Source organism: Lethenteron reissneri, unplaced genomic scaffold (genome assembly GCF_015708825.2).
Source record: "Lethenteron reissneri isolate LAM-NWPU_2019-01 unplaced genomic scaffold, ASM1570882v1 scaffold_1027, whole genome shotgun sequence".
NCBI lineage: Eukaryota > Metazoa > Chordata > Hyperoartia > Petromyzontiformes > Petromyzontidae > Lethenteron > Lethenteron reissneri.
In genome coordinates this window covers 3,631-17,867 of record NW_026890703.1, presented here as the reverse complement: position 1 = coordinate 17,867, position 14,237 = coordinate 3,631, and the positions used below count along the sequence as shown (strand labels likewise).

Here is a 14,237-nt window from a genome sequence, read left to right as displayed (position 1 = left end):
CGCTTTCCCAGCAGATTTGCTCGTGCACCAAAAAAAGTCAAAATTTTTACACATAGACCCCATCAAACGGTAGAAATTGGCCGGGATTGCTCTCATGTGCGTTACGGGGCCTCGTTTCTCTCGCTCCGAATTCCCTGGAGCTGGCAAAACGCTCATTATAGTGTCGCCAAATATCGTCCGAACGTCACGAAACTTCCACACGCTTTTCCAGCACACATAGACCCCATCAAACGGTAGAAATTGGCCGGGATTGCTCTCATGTGCGTTACGGGGCCTCGTTTCTCTTGCTCCGAATTCCCTGGAGCTGGCAAAACGCTCATTATAGTGTCGCCAAATATCGTCCGAACGTCACGAAACTTCCACACGCTTTTCCAGCACACATAGACCCCATCAAACGGTAGAAATTGGCCGGGATTGCTCTCATGTGCGTTACGGGGCCTCGTTTCTCTCGCTCCGAATTCCCTGGAGCTGGCAAAACGCTCATTATAGTGTCGCCAAATATCGTCCGAACGTCACGAAACTTCCACACGCTTTTCCAGCACACATAGACCCCATCAAACGGTAGAAATTGGCCGGGATTGCTCTCATGTGCGTTACGGGGCCTCGTTTCTCTCGCTCCGAATTCCCTGAAGCTGGGAAATCGCAATTTTTTGTGTCGCCAAATATCGTACGAACGTCACGAACCGTCCACAGGCTTTTCCAGCAGATTTGCTCGTGCACCAAAAAAAGTCAAAATTTTTACACATAGACCCCATCAAACGGTAGAAATTGGCCGGGATTGCTCTCATGTGCGTTACGGGGCCTCGTTTCTCTCGCTCCGAATTCCCTGGAGCTGGCAAAACGCTCATTTTAGTGTCGCCAAATATCGTCCGAACGTCACGAAACTTCCACACGCTTTCCCAGCAGATTTGCTCGTGCACCAAAAAAAGTAAAATTTTTTACACATAGACCCCATCAAACGGTAGAAATTGGCCGGGATTGCTCTCATGTGCGTTACGGGGCCTCGTTTCTCTCGCTCCGAATTCCCTGGAGCTGGCAAAACGCTCATTTTAGTGTCGCCAAATATCGTCCGAACGTCACGAAACTTCCACACGCTTTCCCAGCAGATTTGCTCGTGCACCAAAAAAAGTCAAAATTTTTACACATAGACCCCATCAAACGGTAGAAATTGGCCGGGATTGCTCTCATGTGCGTTACGGGGCCTCGTTTCTCTCGCTCCGAATTCCCTGGAGCTGGCAAAACGCTCATTATAGTGTCGCCAAATATCGTCCGAACGTCACGAAACTTCCACACGCTTTTCCAGCACACATAGACCCCATCAAACGGTAGAAATTGGCCGGGATTGCTCTCATGTGCGTTACGGGGCCTCGTTTCTCTCGCTCCGAATTCCCTGAAGCTGGGAAATCGCAATTTTTTGTGTCGCCAAATATCGTACGAACGTCACGAACCGTCCACAGGCTTTTCCAGCAGATTTGCTCGTGCACCAAAAAAAGTCAAAATTTTTACACATTTACGTAGGTAAAAAAACATTAAAAAGTAAAATAAAATAAAAATCACGACGTTTCGGAGGCAACACAAGCTTCCGTCTTCAGGTGGTACCGTCACAGCCACGACCGCCGTATCAAGTAAATGAGAGATTGCAGAAGCCACCACTCAGCTTATATAATGGTTGGAGGAGGTGGTGGAGCAAGAGCCGCATACTTTTATTAATATGGTAAGATGAGGCTTAAGACTAAGAATAGACTGCATAACAAAGGCTGAGCCTTTGTTATGGAGAGGTGCGGTTTGTGACTCAACCTGTAACAGGGAGACCACCACTAGACATGGTAAAACTGTGATGGTTGTCTGTCAAATAAGATTGGCAAATAAGTATAGTTAAATCTTTTTTGCATGGTTAATCACATCTTTCCAATGATTACTCGGTTTGTAACCGTCATCACGGTTGAAATTATGTCTGTGTTTGTATATTTGTATGGCTTCGTGTACAAACCTTTGATGGTAGCCAGGAGGTTTGCAGAGAACCTTGGTCTCGGAAAATACAATTTCATGAGAGCCCACCGAGTTGTAGCAATGATCGGCAACGGCAGAAGAATCAGTTCTGCCGTGTTTCAGATCTGACTTGTGCTCGCGGACACGATCAGAAACTTGACGTTTCGTTTCTCCAATGTAGCAATCACCACAAATGCAACTCAATTTGTAGACTCCAGGATACTGTAAGTCAGGAACGACATTCTTCACAGATGGAATCAAATCACGGATTTTATGCACTGTACTGAATCGGACTTGGATCTTATGTTTGTTTAGAATTTTGGAGATCTTTTTGGTCACGCCTGCTATGTATGGCAACGTGATAGTTTTGGTCGGAGTTTCATGTGGCTGTTTCTGTATGGTGGGAGAAACAGCTTGGCGGATAGTGCGATCAGAGTATCCGTTCATCCTGAGGGCCCGATGTACATGTCTTAATTCACCGGCCAGGTGGTGTTGGTCAGAAATGCCATGGGCTCTGTGGTATAGCGTTTTGATGAGAGAATTCTTTTGAGATGGGTGGTGGTGGGAATCCGGTTTCAAGTAGGAATCTGTGTGGGTGGCTTTCCTGTAGACAGAATGTCCCAAGGATCCGTCAGGCCTCCTCTCAAACAGAATATCCAAGAATGGTAGTTTACCGTCTTTCTCCACTTCCATGGTGAATCTGATGGATGGGTGTCTAGAATTGATGTGGTCCAAGAAGTGGTTCAATGCTGGGAGGCCATGTGGCCAGATGACGAAAGTGTCGTCCACATACCTCTTCCACAAGGAAGGACGCAGGGTGGATGTCTGGATGGCGTCTGATTCAAACTTTTCCTTGAACATGTTGGCTATAACTGGTGACAAGGGGGAGCCCATAGGGGTACCCTCATTCTGTTTGTAGAAGGTGCCATTCCAGGTAAAATAAGTGTTGGTGAGGCAATGCCTAACCAGCGCAGGTACATCAGAATTCAATCCATGTTGGACTAAGTCCTCAATTATTGTTAGGGTGTCCGGTACTGGGACTTTGGTGAACAAAGATACTACATCAAAGCTGACGAGGATGTCATCAGGAGATAGTACCATGTCCTTAACCATAGAGACTAATTGGGTTGAGTTGAGTACTGCCGAAGAGGTCTTGCCTGTGAAGGGGAGCAGAGTATCTGATAGAAAACGGGCTAGTTTGTACGTAGGAGAGTTTATCGTCGACACGATGGGTCGTAGCGGGGTGCCTTCTTTATGGATTTTGGGAAGACCATAGAGTCTGGGAGGTCTAGCCGCCGATGGTTTTAGAGAGGGACGTTTGCTTGGTTCGATTAGGGAAGTCGAACTCGTGATGATACTGTTGGTTTTTGTCGTTAGGTTTTTAGTGGGATCGTTTTTAATTTTGGAGTAACTCCCATCATTAAGAAGGTCCAGGATTTTGTTGTTGTATGAATCTTTATCCACGATGACCGTGGCATTGCCCTTGTCTGCCGAGAGGATGACTATATCATCTCTCTTTTTTAGGTCCGCGAGTTCAGAGCGTTCGTTTTTGCTGATGTTACTAGTGGGTTTCTTAGCATTCTTAAGAATAGTAGCTATTTCAGCTCTTGCTACATCCGCATGGATGTGTCCTATGCCTCTGAGGGCTACATCAATCTGAGAAATCATATCCTCTACTGGTATATATTTAGGGGTGACGGCGAAATTTAGTCCTTTGGCCAGTACCGTTTTTAGATTGTCAGAAATTGGGATGTTACTCTGATTAATCACGGTCTTGTTAACATCCAGCTTTGCGATGTGTGGCTCTGGTTTCTTCTTAGATAGGAGGTTGAATTTAGAAATCAGGTTAGCTTTGCATTTGGCTGACATTGAGTCAGCAGAAGCAGAAGTCATGTAATCAACGTGGTTCCAATCGGAAGGTGACATTTTTTGTGTTAACATTAAATGTGTTTGTAAGAGAGTCTTGTCTAAATTATCGAGTTCAGATCGGAGTAACCTTATTCTCTCCGAGATTAGTGATAGGCTAGCTTTAAATAAGATCTGTTTAGAGTTCGGTGAGGACACAGCAGCGGATGTGAGTGTGAAAGCGATGGGTATTACCTTGTTATCTCGGCATCTCTTGAGGAAGGCCACCGTCTCAAGAAGCTGTGACTTCTTGTCTCGTTGTCTGTTAAAAACTCTAACAGATAGGTGGAATTCCTCCCCGTAGAAGGCATTAATTCTAGATTTGAAGCTTTCGTGACTGCAATGATTCATATTCTTAGGTTTTTTTCGGTAAAGTCACGTAGGTCAAAACACATTAAAAAGTAAAATAAAATAAAAATCACGACGTTTCGGAGGCAACACAAGCTTCCGTCTTCAGGTGGTACCGTCACAGCCACGACAGCTGTATAACGTAAATGAGAGATTTCAGAAGCCACTCCGTTTATACAGGGTGACCCAAAAAAAACGGGCCCCAACTCTAATTAGGCCCCGTTTCTTAGTGTTTTGTCCGAATGAAATGAAACTTTGGTCATTACTAGTTTATTATATTCAAAACATCAAAACACTAGGGTCTTTGGCCTTTTTTTCTCCGTTCTACAGCATGTGTTCTAGATGGCCTCCATTTAGCTCCGTGCATTTCTTGAGGCGCAGCACGAAGTTGTCCATGACGTTCTTACAGACTGAATTGGTAATGGCTCTCATCTCCTCCCTGATGGCTTCCTTGAGTTCCGTGATGGTTCTGGGTTTCCCTGCGTAGACTCTGTCCTTAAGATAGCCCCAAAGAAAAAAATCTGGGGGGCTTAGGTCCGGGCTATGGGGTGCCCACTCAAAATCAGTCTTGAGACTGATCACTCGGCCTCCGAAGTTCTCTTTCAGCCAATCTCGGGACAGGTTTGAGGTGTGAGAACTTGCTCCGTCTTGCTGGAACCAGAACTTGCTCATGAGCGACGGGTAGAGGGTCTGGAGCTCACTCTTGAAGGTTTTGAGGACCTCCACATACCGCTCCTTGGTGACTGTCACTGCTGCGCCAGATTCTTCGATGAAGTTGGTCCGATGATGCCTCTGGCCGAGATTGCAGCCCACACCGTGCACTTAGGAGAGTGCAAGGGCTTGGTGGCTACTTCATTGGGTCTGGAGGACCCCCAGAAGACATTTGTCTTGGAGTTCGCCTTTCCGTCAAGATGGAAGTGGGCTTCATCTGAGGTCCAAAGGAGGTTAAGGAAACTTGGTGTCTCCTCGATCTTCTCGAGCATCTTGACTGCCATAGCGCTCCTCTGCTTCTTGTCTGAGGCTGTAAGGGTCTGCAGCGTCTGTATTCTGTATGGGTAAGCCCTGATATCGTTCACCAGCACTCTCCTGCAAGTCTCACGGGACATACCGAGGGACTGACTTCGCTTACGCACAGAGCGTTTCGGACTCTGCTGGAGAGACTCTCTCACACTTTCGACCAGCTCGGCTGTTCGCTTCTTGGGACGTCCCGAGTGGCTTGGACGGTTCTCACTGGCAGCGTTGAGGTTCTCCACGGTCCCATACTTCTCGAAGTGGTCCACCCAGTTCTGAATTCTGCTTTTGGATGGAGCCTTTTCACATTCGAACTGACGCATGAAACTGTCCTGGGTTTTCTTAAACGAGCCTGTCTTGTAGTAAAATTTAACACAGTGTATTCTTTGTCCCAGCTCCCACTGGGGTCTTGGTGTACTCACGGTCGTTGATTCTGCCATGTCCTGTAAAATAAGGGCAATCGGTGAATAAATAAAGGAGATATCACATAAAGTGTACACGGGGCCCGTTTTTTTTGGGTCACCCTGTATAATGGTTGGAGGAGGTGGTGGAGCAAGAGCCGCATACTTTTATTAATATGGTAAGGTGAGGCTTAAGACTACCTAAGAATATGCTACCGTTCCACCCCACAGGTGGCAATAGGGCGAAGGCCGAAAGTCTAACAACAACAACAACAACCGCCATTCTCCACGACGCTTGTGCCAGGCCATGTGCACCTTGAGGCCACGTGAAGTGTCGAACGCCCGCTGGCAGGAGGTCACGGGGCAGACCCATATTTATCTTTAATTCGTAGTTTCGTGGTAATAAATTGAGGGTTGAGGGGTTACCAGCCCCTCGCACCCATTCAGAGCCCCCGTTTAGCCACTGTGGTGTTCACAGACGCCATGAGGGGAGAGGGCCAACGCACAAGACCGAAAGTCTAACACCCACCGACACACACCACTTAACATTCCGGACGTCTCCCTACGTTCCAGGTCGAGAAGTCGCACTTCAGGGTCGACCCATGTGTAGTGCTCGAACCGACACGACAGCTTCTTGTCTTTCCTCGTTACTTTATGTTGCGTATTTCGCTCAACACTCCTCCATCCAACATCGCTCAACGCTCCACAGTTCTCCACGCTCTCTGCCGGCCTCACTTGCTCCCCATCACTCCTCCGTCGACTCTCCTCTTCACTCTCTCCGCTAGGCCTCGGCAAGGTAAGGTAATTTACCCTTTTTACCGGGTAGAAGGGTAAAGGGTAAAGGTGTCGACATGCCAAGGGGTAAGGTAAAGGGTAGGGTAATGGTAGCTCGGAAGAATTACCCGGTAGGGTAAAGGTAGCGCGAAGTATTACCCGGTAAATACGGTGCCTTGTTTACCGCTAAAAGCTCCGTGGCGCAGTCCGTGGCCTCCATTTAATAAGTTATATAAATTGGAATAATCGAGAGTATTCTATATGAATAAAGCGCTCTACCCAGCATTTACCGTTATAAACCTTGTTGATGTGTAGTTCCCTAGTAATTACCCTGTAATCGGGTAATTTGAATGGGGTAAGGGTAAAGGTAGGCTCGTTGTTTTTACCTTTTAACTTTTACCTTACCTTGCCGAGGCCTACTCTCCGCCACAGTTCGTCTGCTCTTCATCAGCTTCGCCGTCCCACTCCGTCGTAGCTACATCAGCTTCTCTTCCCACGCTCCAGCCGCTTCCTACTGGCTTCGTCGTCTCACTGCTACCCTACGCGTATCCACTGCTACCCTACGCGTCTCCACTGCTACCCTACGCGTCTCCACTGCTACCCTACGCTTCTCCACTGCTACCCTACGCTTCTCCACTGCTACCCTACGCTTCTCCACTGCTACCCTACGCTTCTCCACTGCTACCCTACACTGTTACTAGCTCTGCTGCTCCGACTCTTCCATCCTCTGTCTCCTCCCAGGCGCGAACTCCCGTCTCCTCCGACAACCCCTGTCTTTATCCCCGAGCCAATTAATTCCCAATTAATTAGGGGCATCCCCCGCGATGCCACTCGCCCCCAGCCACGTGGCATGTTTTTCCAGTCAATGTGGCGCCACTCTGCGACAACAACACCCTCTCGGCCAATCAGCGCTCTGCGTCCTTAATTACTTCCTGCCACCTGCTACCATCCTCAGACATCACGTCACCTCCTTTGGAACAACAACAACGACCAGCCAATCAGCGCCCTGTGTCCTCATTTGCTCCCACTGTACGCCGCGTGCGCTCACACCGACTTCAGCGTGTGACGCGTATCTCAAGCACTACACATGTGAAAATATGAAAATATGTGCAATCGACATGGCACAGAAAAGAAAATGCCTGCTCTAGCCCAGAAATAGTTGACACGTGCAACCGCCACATTTCCGAGGCCACCCGTGTACGTACAAAATGGCGGCCGCATGCACGACCCGCGTCCCCACGGCTTCCCGCGCGCGCCCAAAATGGCGGCCCAGCGCATGAACATCGCTGTGATTTTCTGCGCGCACACAAAATGGCGGCCCAACTTGCAAACATCTCCGCGGTTTCCCGTGTGCGTCAATAAAAAATGGCGGCCCAACGCGCAACCATCGCCGCGGTTTCCGCGCGCGTACAAAATGGAGGGCGTATGCTCGAAGGCAATCCCCGCGCACACACATATCTCCGTGGTCGCACTTGCATCCCAGTACAGTAGAACCTCTGGTCACGACCATAATTCGTTCCATAACTTTGGTCGCAACCCGATTTGGTCGTGACTCGAACCTAATTTCCCCATTGGATTGTATGCGTAGGACTCGTACTGACGCGACAGCTTCTTTGTCTTTCTTGGTTCTTTATTAACGCGTATAGTTCACATCTCCGTCGGCATCGCGCAATGTCCCTCCGTTCTCTTCAACGCACAACTCCCCATCAACATCACTCAATGTTTCTCCGTTCGCTCGCTCCGCTGGCTTCGCTCGCTCTCCCTCTGCTCCTCTGCTCCAGTGACCTCCCTCTCTGCTCTCTCTCTCTCTCCAGCCCGGTTGCTCTTTGTTCTCCCTGCCGTCTCACTCCGTCGTAGCTTCTCCACCAAGGTCTGTTACTCCGCTGCTATCCTATTGTTGCACACTATAAATGAAGGACGTGGGCAGGTGCTTCAAATTGAGGGCAAGCAAATTTATTTATTGTGGTTAATATTAATCTTGTGAAGAACAGCACCGTCACTCTGTAAAATGCAACATCACGTGTGTTACAACCAGCATTGTTCCCGAGTCGCCATTAACCATGTGACTTGTATATCCGTGCGGTCATTCAATAACCCTGCCAGCCACCTTCCAGGCCCGACACAGTCATCACATGCTGCTGTACACACATGCATTGATGCACTGCACAGCACATCAGGGCTTTCACAGAACCACACTTTACTCCGTTGCTGCACAAGAACATACTTAAAAGAGTGATCCATTCCTAATGTGCCACACTCTCCCCCACAGAATGAGTGTCGTCTCGACGCTCCACCTTTCTCCTTGCAAACATTTTGCAGTCTTTTTCCTTAAACTGGTCATGAAAGGAGTTTATGAAATCGTGAACACAATTTCTCTAGGGATCATATCCCTTCCAAGAAAGCGCCACTCCAGAAGCTCTCTATTTCGGGGTGAGCTCCAACTCTTTGTGCACGAAGAGATAGGAGCCCAAGCATTGTATTATGCTTTTGGAATTACCAGACAATCTGGTATTATTAAACCATGCTTCACATTTTACTGACCAGAAATGGTTAGGATTCTTTTCCTAGTACCTGTCAAGATAAAATCCTTTACAGCTTGTCAATGCCATGTGGAATTTACCTCTTAGGTACTTACTTATCGGCCTACCAACATACATGAAACCTTTTCCTCACCATTTTTTTTCTTAGACAATGACCCCTTATTAACATACTAGTGGTTAGTACCCGGCTTTGCCCGGGCAAAAAAGGCAGACACACATGTAGTTACATACGCAAATCGACTGACACGGATACATAGAGTTACACGCACAAATGGACTCACACATACATACATAGACTCAACAACAACAACCGCCATTCGCCACTAAGTCGCGGTGACGTCACGACAACGCTTGTGCCAGGCTATGTGCACCTTGAGGCCACGTGAAGTGTCGAACGCTCGCTGGCCGGAGGTGATGGGGCAAATCCAGATGGCACAGGTCGACTGACTGAGACGACTGGTTGATGCACCACCTATGGCTCCTACTGTGGCAACTTTCTGTGCTTTAGCCACGCGGCGCTCCGCTCCTTGTTGTGAGCATCGCTCCTCCGCCCTCGGTTGTTGTTGGAGGGTGACTGCCTTCAACTGCCCAGTAGCGTCCTTCAGGAGCCTTCTCCAGAGGCCCATCTTGACACGGCTGATAGCAGTCATCTGCTAGTGGACTCAGCTCCAATTCCTCCTGTACCCAATAACTCCATCTTTTCTCCAGCCCCCTGGATCCAGCGGAACAAAAGCTGTTTAGGCATGCAGTGGCTGGCCATGCGAGCTACATGACTCAGGCAACGCAGCCTTGCCTGCCGGAGGTCACCGATGGGACTTTGTCCACATCTTTCAAGGATTTGTGAGCTCCTCACACAATGCAGCCTGGTTAAAGCCAGGATGGATCGCAGGCAGGCCAGCCTAAATGTTTCTAACCAGCGAAGATGTTACATTAGGGGGGTCCAAGTTTCGCAAGCGTAGAGAAGGGAGGGAATGACCGTGGCCGAGAACACCTGAAGCTTCGTACGGAGTGATAGACCAGGTAGCTTCCACACAGCATTATGCAGCCAATCTAAAGATACTGCAGCTCGACTGATTCGTAGTGAGACCTCTGCTATTAAACCGGAGCTGGTCATTAGCACACTGCCCAGGGAAACTCTCCACTGTCTCCACAACTGGCCCATCACCAATTGGGAGTTGTGGGGGTGGAGTGTCCGATGGTACAAAATAGCCAGGCAGGTGCTTAGCTTTGGTTGGGCTAATGGTAAGGCCCCACCTGTTGGTGGCAAGCTCCAGGTTCAGCAGCAGCACCTCGAACTCCTCTTCGGAGTGAGCAGCCATTAGCAGATCATCGGCATACATAACGTGGTTGAGCAACAGGGATCCATCCCTTGACCGCACCCGGGCATCGATCAGCCTCCCATTGTATCTGTAGCAGATGGGATTTTTTGCGGTACAGGCACACCATCATGAAGGTCCTTAAGGATGGTGATGAGTGGGTTCGGGACTCGGAAAGCACGAAGAGCAACCCAGAGGCCAGGCCTACTGATGGTATCATAGGCCTTGAGCAGGTCAATAAAGCACACGCATGGACTAAGATGCACACATGGACCTACAGACACGCAAATGAATGAAGTTACACTGACTAACATGGAGGCATGCACACACAGCGACTAACACACACGCACATGGACTGAGACACACACACACATATGGACTGACACACACAAACACATCGACTTACAGACACACACATATGGACTCACACATACATAGACATGTACTTGAGATACGCACACATGGAGTTACACACACATATCGACGTACACACATACAGCGACACATACATAGAGTGATACACACATTGCCGTACACACACATACACATGTCGACTGTCACACAGACATCCACTTGAGATATACACACATGGAGTTACACACACATATATGGACGTACACACACACAGCGACTCACACACACACACACCGACTCGCACACATCGATACGTGGACTAAAATACACATTGACGTAAACACACACATATGTACTCGCACACACAGCAAAAGCGCAGCAAAAAAGGGGAAATTGAGCAACCCAAAAATCCAAAAAGAGTTTTGTGCACACAAACATAATTATTGTAACATGTCAACTCGTTTCATGATGGTAAACAATGAACCCGAGTTGTTATCTTCACGCAAACATAATTATTGTAACATCTTTGAACTTGTTTCATATTGGTAAACAATGAAGCTGAGTTTTTATCAGCACACAAACATTATTATTGTAATGTTTGTAAACTAATGTGTTTAACAATAGTTAACAATGGGCTTGAGTTGTTAGCGTAAGAAGCAAGGAACTCTGTACTTACCATAGGCGTGTTGAGGCCTTGTGCCATGCTTAGCCTAGATTGGCGAGGCGGCGGAGTTGGCACGTTGCCAGGCGAGGGGCTGGGCCGCTACCCCCCCCCCCAAGCATCCCCCGGCCGTGCAAGAATAATGTAATGTAAGCAGTAAAATATTATCTACGGAGTCTGTAGTATAAAGTGGACGCATCGTGTTGGGAGGGGGGCGAAGAGGACATGACACTGTGAATAAATATCCGCAGCGTCATGTGTGAGCGTGATGTGTGTACGTGTTGACTCTAAAACGCGTGAAATAAAATGTCTCCCGTGAGCTGGAGCGAACGCGCATGACTTGGCAGGGTCCGCCCCCCCCCCCCACGCAATTGCCGTCACTTGGTACGGTCGATGTCGTGCAATAAGTAAATAATGAATAATAGAAACGGCACAAATGTGTTAATTAAACTACTTTAAAGTTTACGGACGGGAAAACTGAATAGCCTGTTCCCACCACGGGGCTTAGGGCGTGCCGCCTGGCAAATTATTTCGGTCTTAAACCCCACCGTCCGAGAGCCAAATCCCCTGCAAGCGCGAGCGCACGGAGACTTTTATAAAAAGAAAGAAGAAAAAAGAAGAAAGAAGAAAAAAAAGAAGAAAGAAAAGAAGAAAGATATTAGAACTCCAGGAGACGTCGCTCACGTCCTTGGAGAGTAGCTCAGTTGGTAAAGCAAGCGATTCACCTACTGACCTATTCTTCAAGTACGTGGGATCGATTCCCGCATTCTCCAAGCGCAATATTTTTTTAAAATCAAATTTTAAATGTTACTTCCCAGCGTTAGTGTCTGTGACATCTTCACATTGGTGAACCAGCCTGGAAGTACACTGACCTCTTGTCGCTCTCGATGTTGCTGTTTTGAAGCCCCTGTGAAGACGTTAGAGATGTGACGAGAAATAAAAAAATATTAGAAAAATATTATCGAGCTTGGCAGGAGTGGACCAGTCAGCCGTGTGCCCCGTGACGTCACAGACCCCACCACGTGACTCGCACGTCCCCCCAGGGGACCTGAAACGTCGGCTGAGCCGCAGTGTTGATTCTACGGCGCAGCGCGCAGTCTTATCAGTTTTACGGAATCCGAGTCGCACTCGCGTCACGTGGTCGCCTATCCGCACTACGTATTATAAACGCGCCCTGCCAATCTCACGAGATCGCAGCTGCCTGCAGCCTCCTGCCCGAGGTAGTCGGCACGCGACGTCGGACCTCCTCCTCCTCCTGCTGCTGCTGCTGCACTCCACACGAGGACATTGTTGAGTGTGTGAGCTCACAACGACGGAGAACATCACTCAAGAACCCCTCCCCAAGACGTCGACGCAGCGTTGCGCCGGTGAGCCCTGCGGTAAGGCCTAGTCCCGGGGAGTGCCACCGGTCTCAGCTAGATTGCTTAGCCGGCCGAGGTCGCACCTTGGCCGGCTGGGGGTGGGCTGCTACCCCCCCCCCCCCCGTGAGTCAAATCAAGTACATAGACAAAGGTGCCCCGTGTAGCCTCTAGCAGGATGTAGGGGCAAGTGCTGTTAGTAGCACCTATACACAGACAAAGGTGCCCCGTGTAGCCTCTAGCAGGATGTAGGGGCAAGTGCTGTTAGTAGCACCTGTACACAGACAAAGGTGCCCCGTGTAGCCTCTAGCAGGATGTAGGGGCAAGTGCTGTTAGTAGCACCTATACACAGACAAAGGTCCTCTGTGTAGCCTCTAGCAGGCTGTAGGGGCAAGTGCAGTTAGCACCTTTACACAGACAAAGGTCCACCGTGTAGCCTCTAGCAGGCTGTAGAGGCAAGTGCTGTTAGTAGCACCTATACACAAAGATCCCCCGTGTAGCCTCTAGCAGGATGTAGGGGCAAGTGCTGTTAGTACCTTTACACAGACAAAGGTCCCCCGTGTAGCCTCTAGCAGGCTGTAGAGGCAAGTGCTGTTAGTAGCACCTATATACAAAGGTCCCCCATGTAGGTGATGGTAGTGATGGTGGTGATGGTGATGATGGTGATGGTGTTGATGGTGGTGATGGTGTTGATGGTGGTGATGGTGGTGATGATGGTTGTGATGGTGGTGATGGTGGTGATGATGGTGATGGTGGTGATGGTGTTGATGGTTTTGATGGTGATGGTGGTGATGATGGTGATGGTGGTGATGATGGTGATGGTGTTGATGGTGTTGATGGTTTTAATGGTACAGGGAGCTGTGCTCGCTGCATCACCACCCTCACTCAGCACGACGCTGCGGAAGGCCAAGCTGCGAGCGGACAACAACAACAGCAGCAACAACAGCGACAACAACAGCAACAACAACAGCAACAACAACAGCAACAACAACAACAGCGACAACAACAGCAACAACAACAGCAACAACAACAGCAACAACAGCAACAACAACAGCGACAACAACAACAGCGACAACAACAACAGCGACAGCAACAACAACAGCAACAACAACAACAGTGACAAGAATCCGCGGCGAGCTGCCATGCGCAAAGCGGGTTGCGGCGATGGCGGCGTCAGGAGGGCGGACGAACGGAGGAACAGCGACCAGCTCGCACTCCTTGCGGGCGTGGGGGGCCCCTCGAGACCGTCCGAGGGAGCCCCCCACAGAGAGGCGGAGGACGCGGCGGGGAAGGCCCCGGAGTTTGGGGGGGCGGGGCAGCAACAGCAGCGGCGGCGTTGAGAGGGGGGGCGGAGGGCGCGAGAGGGAGAGCCGTGGACGCGGGAGCGGGAGAGCGAGCGCGGTGGGCGAGGGAGGAGGTCAGAGGCCAGATGCAGGCGCAGAGGGAGAACGCCCGAAACCTGCACGCGGAGAGACTGCGCGCACACGGCTCGAGACACGAGGGTCGGGAGAGAATGGGGGGAGCGCAGGGGGAGGTTCGGGGGGGCGCGGGGAGGGGGGGCGGAGATGGGAGGGGGGGCG

General features: G+C 49.7%; 1 protein-coding gene across 1 annotated transcript; it reads left to right on the top strand.

Annotated features, from left to right (window-relative positions):
• Positions 1 to 7,647: 7,647 nt before the first annotated feature.
• On the top strand, positions 7,648 to 13,957 carry LOC133361412 (nuclear transcription factor Y subunit gamma-like; the record flags this gene model as incomplete). Its single annotated transcript, XM_061580338.1, has 3 exons — positions 7,648 to 7,716; positions 12,631 to 12,666; positions 13,512 to 13,957. Coding segments are annotated over exons 1-3 (551 nt in total), but the record flags the coding sequence as incomplete, so codon positions are not given.
• Positions 13,958 to 14,237: the final 280 nt, after the last annotated feature.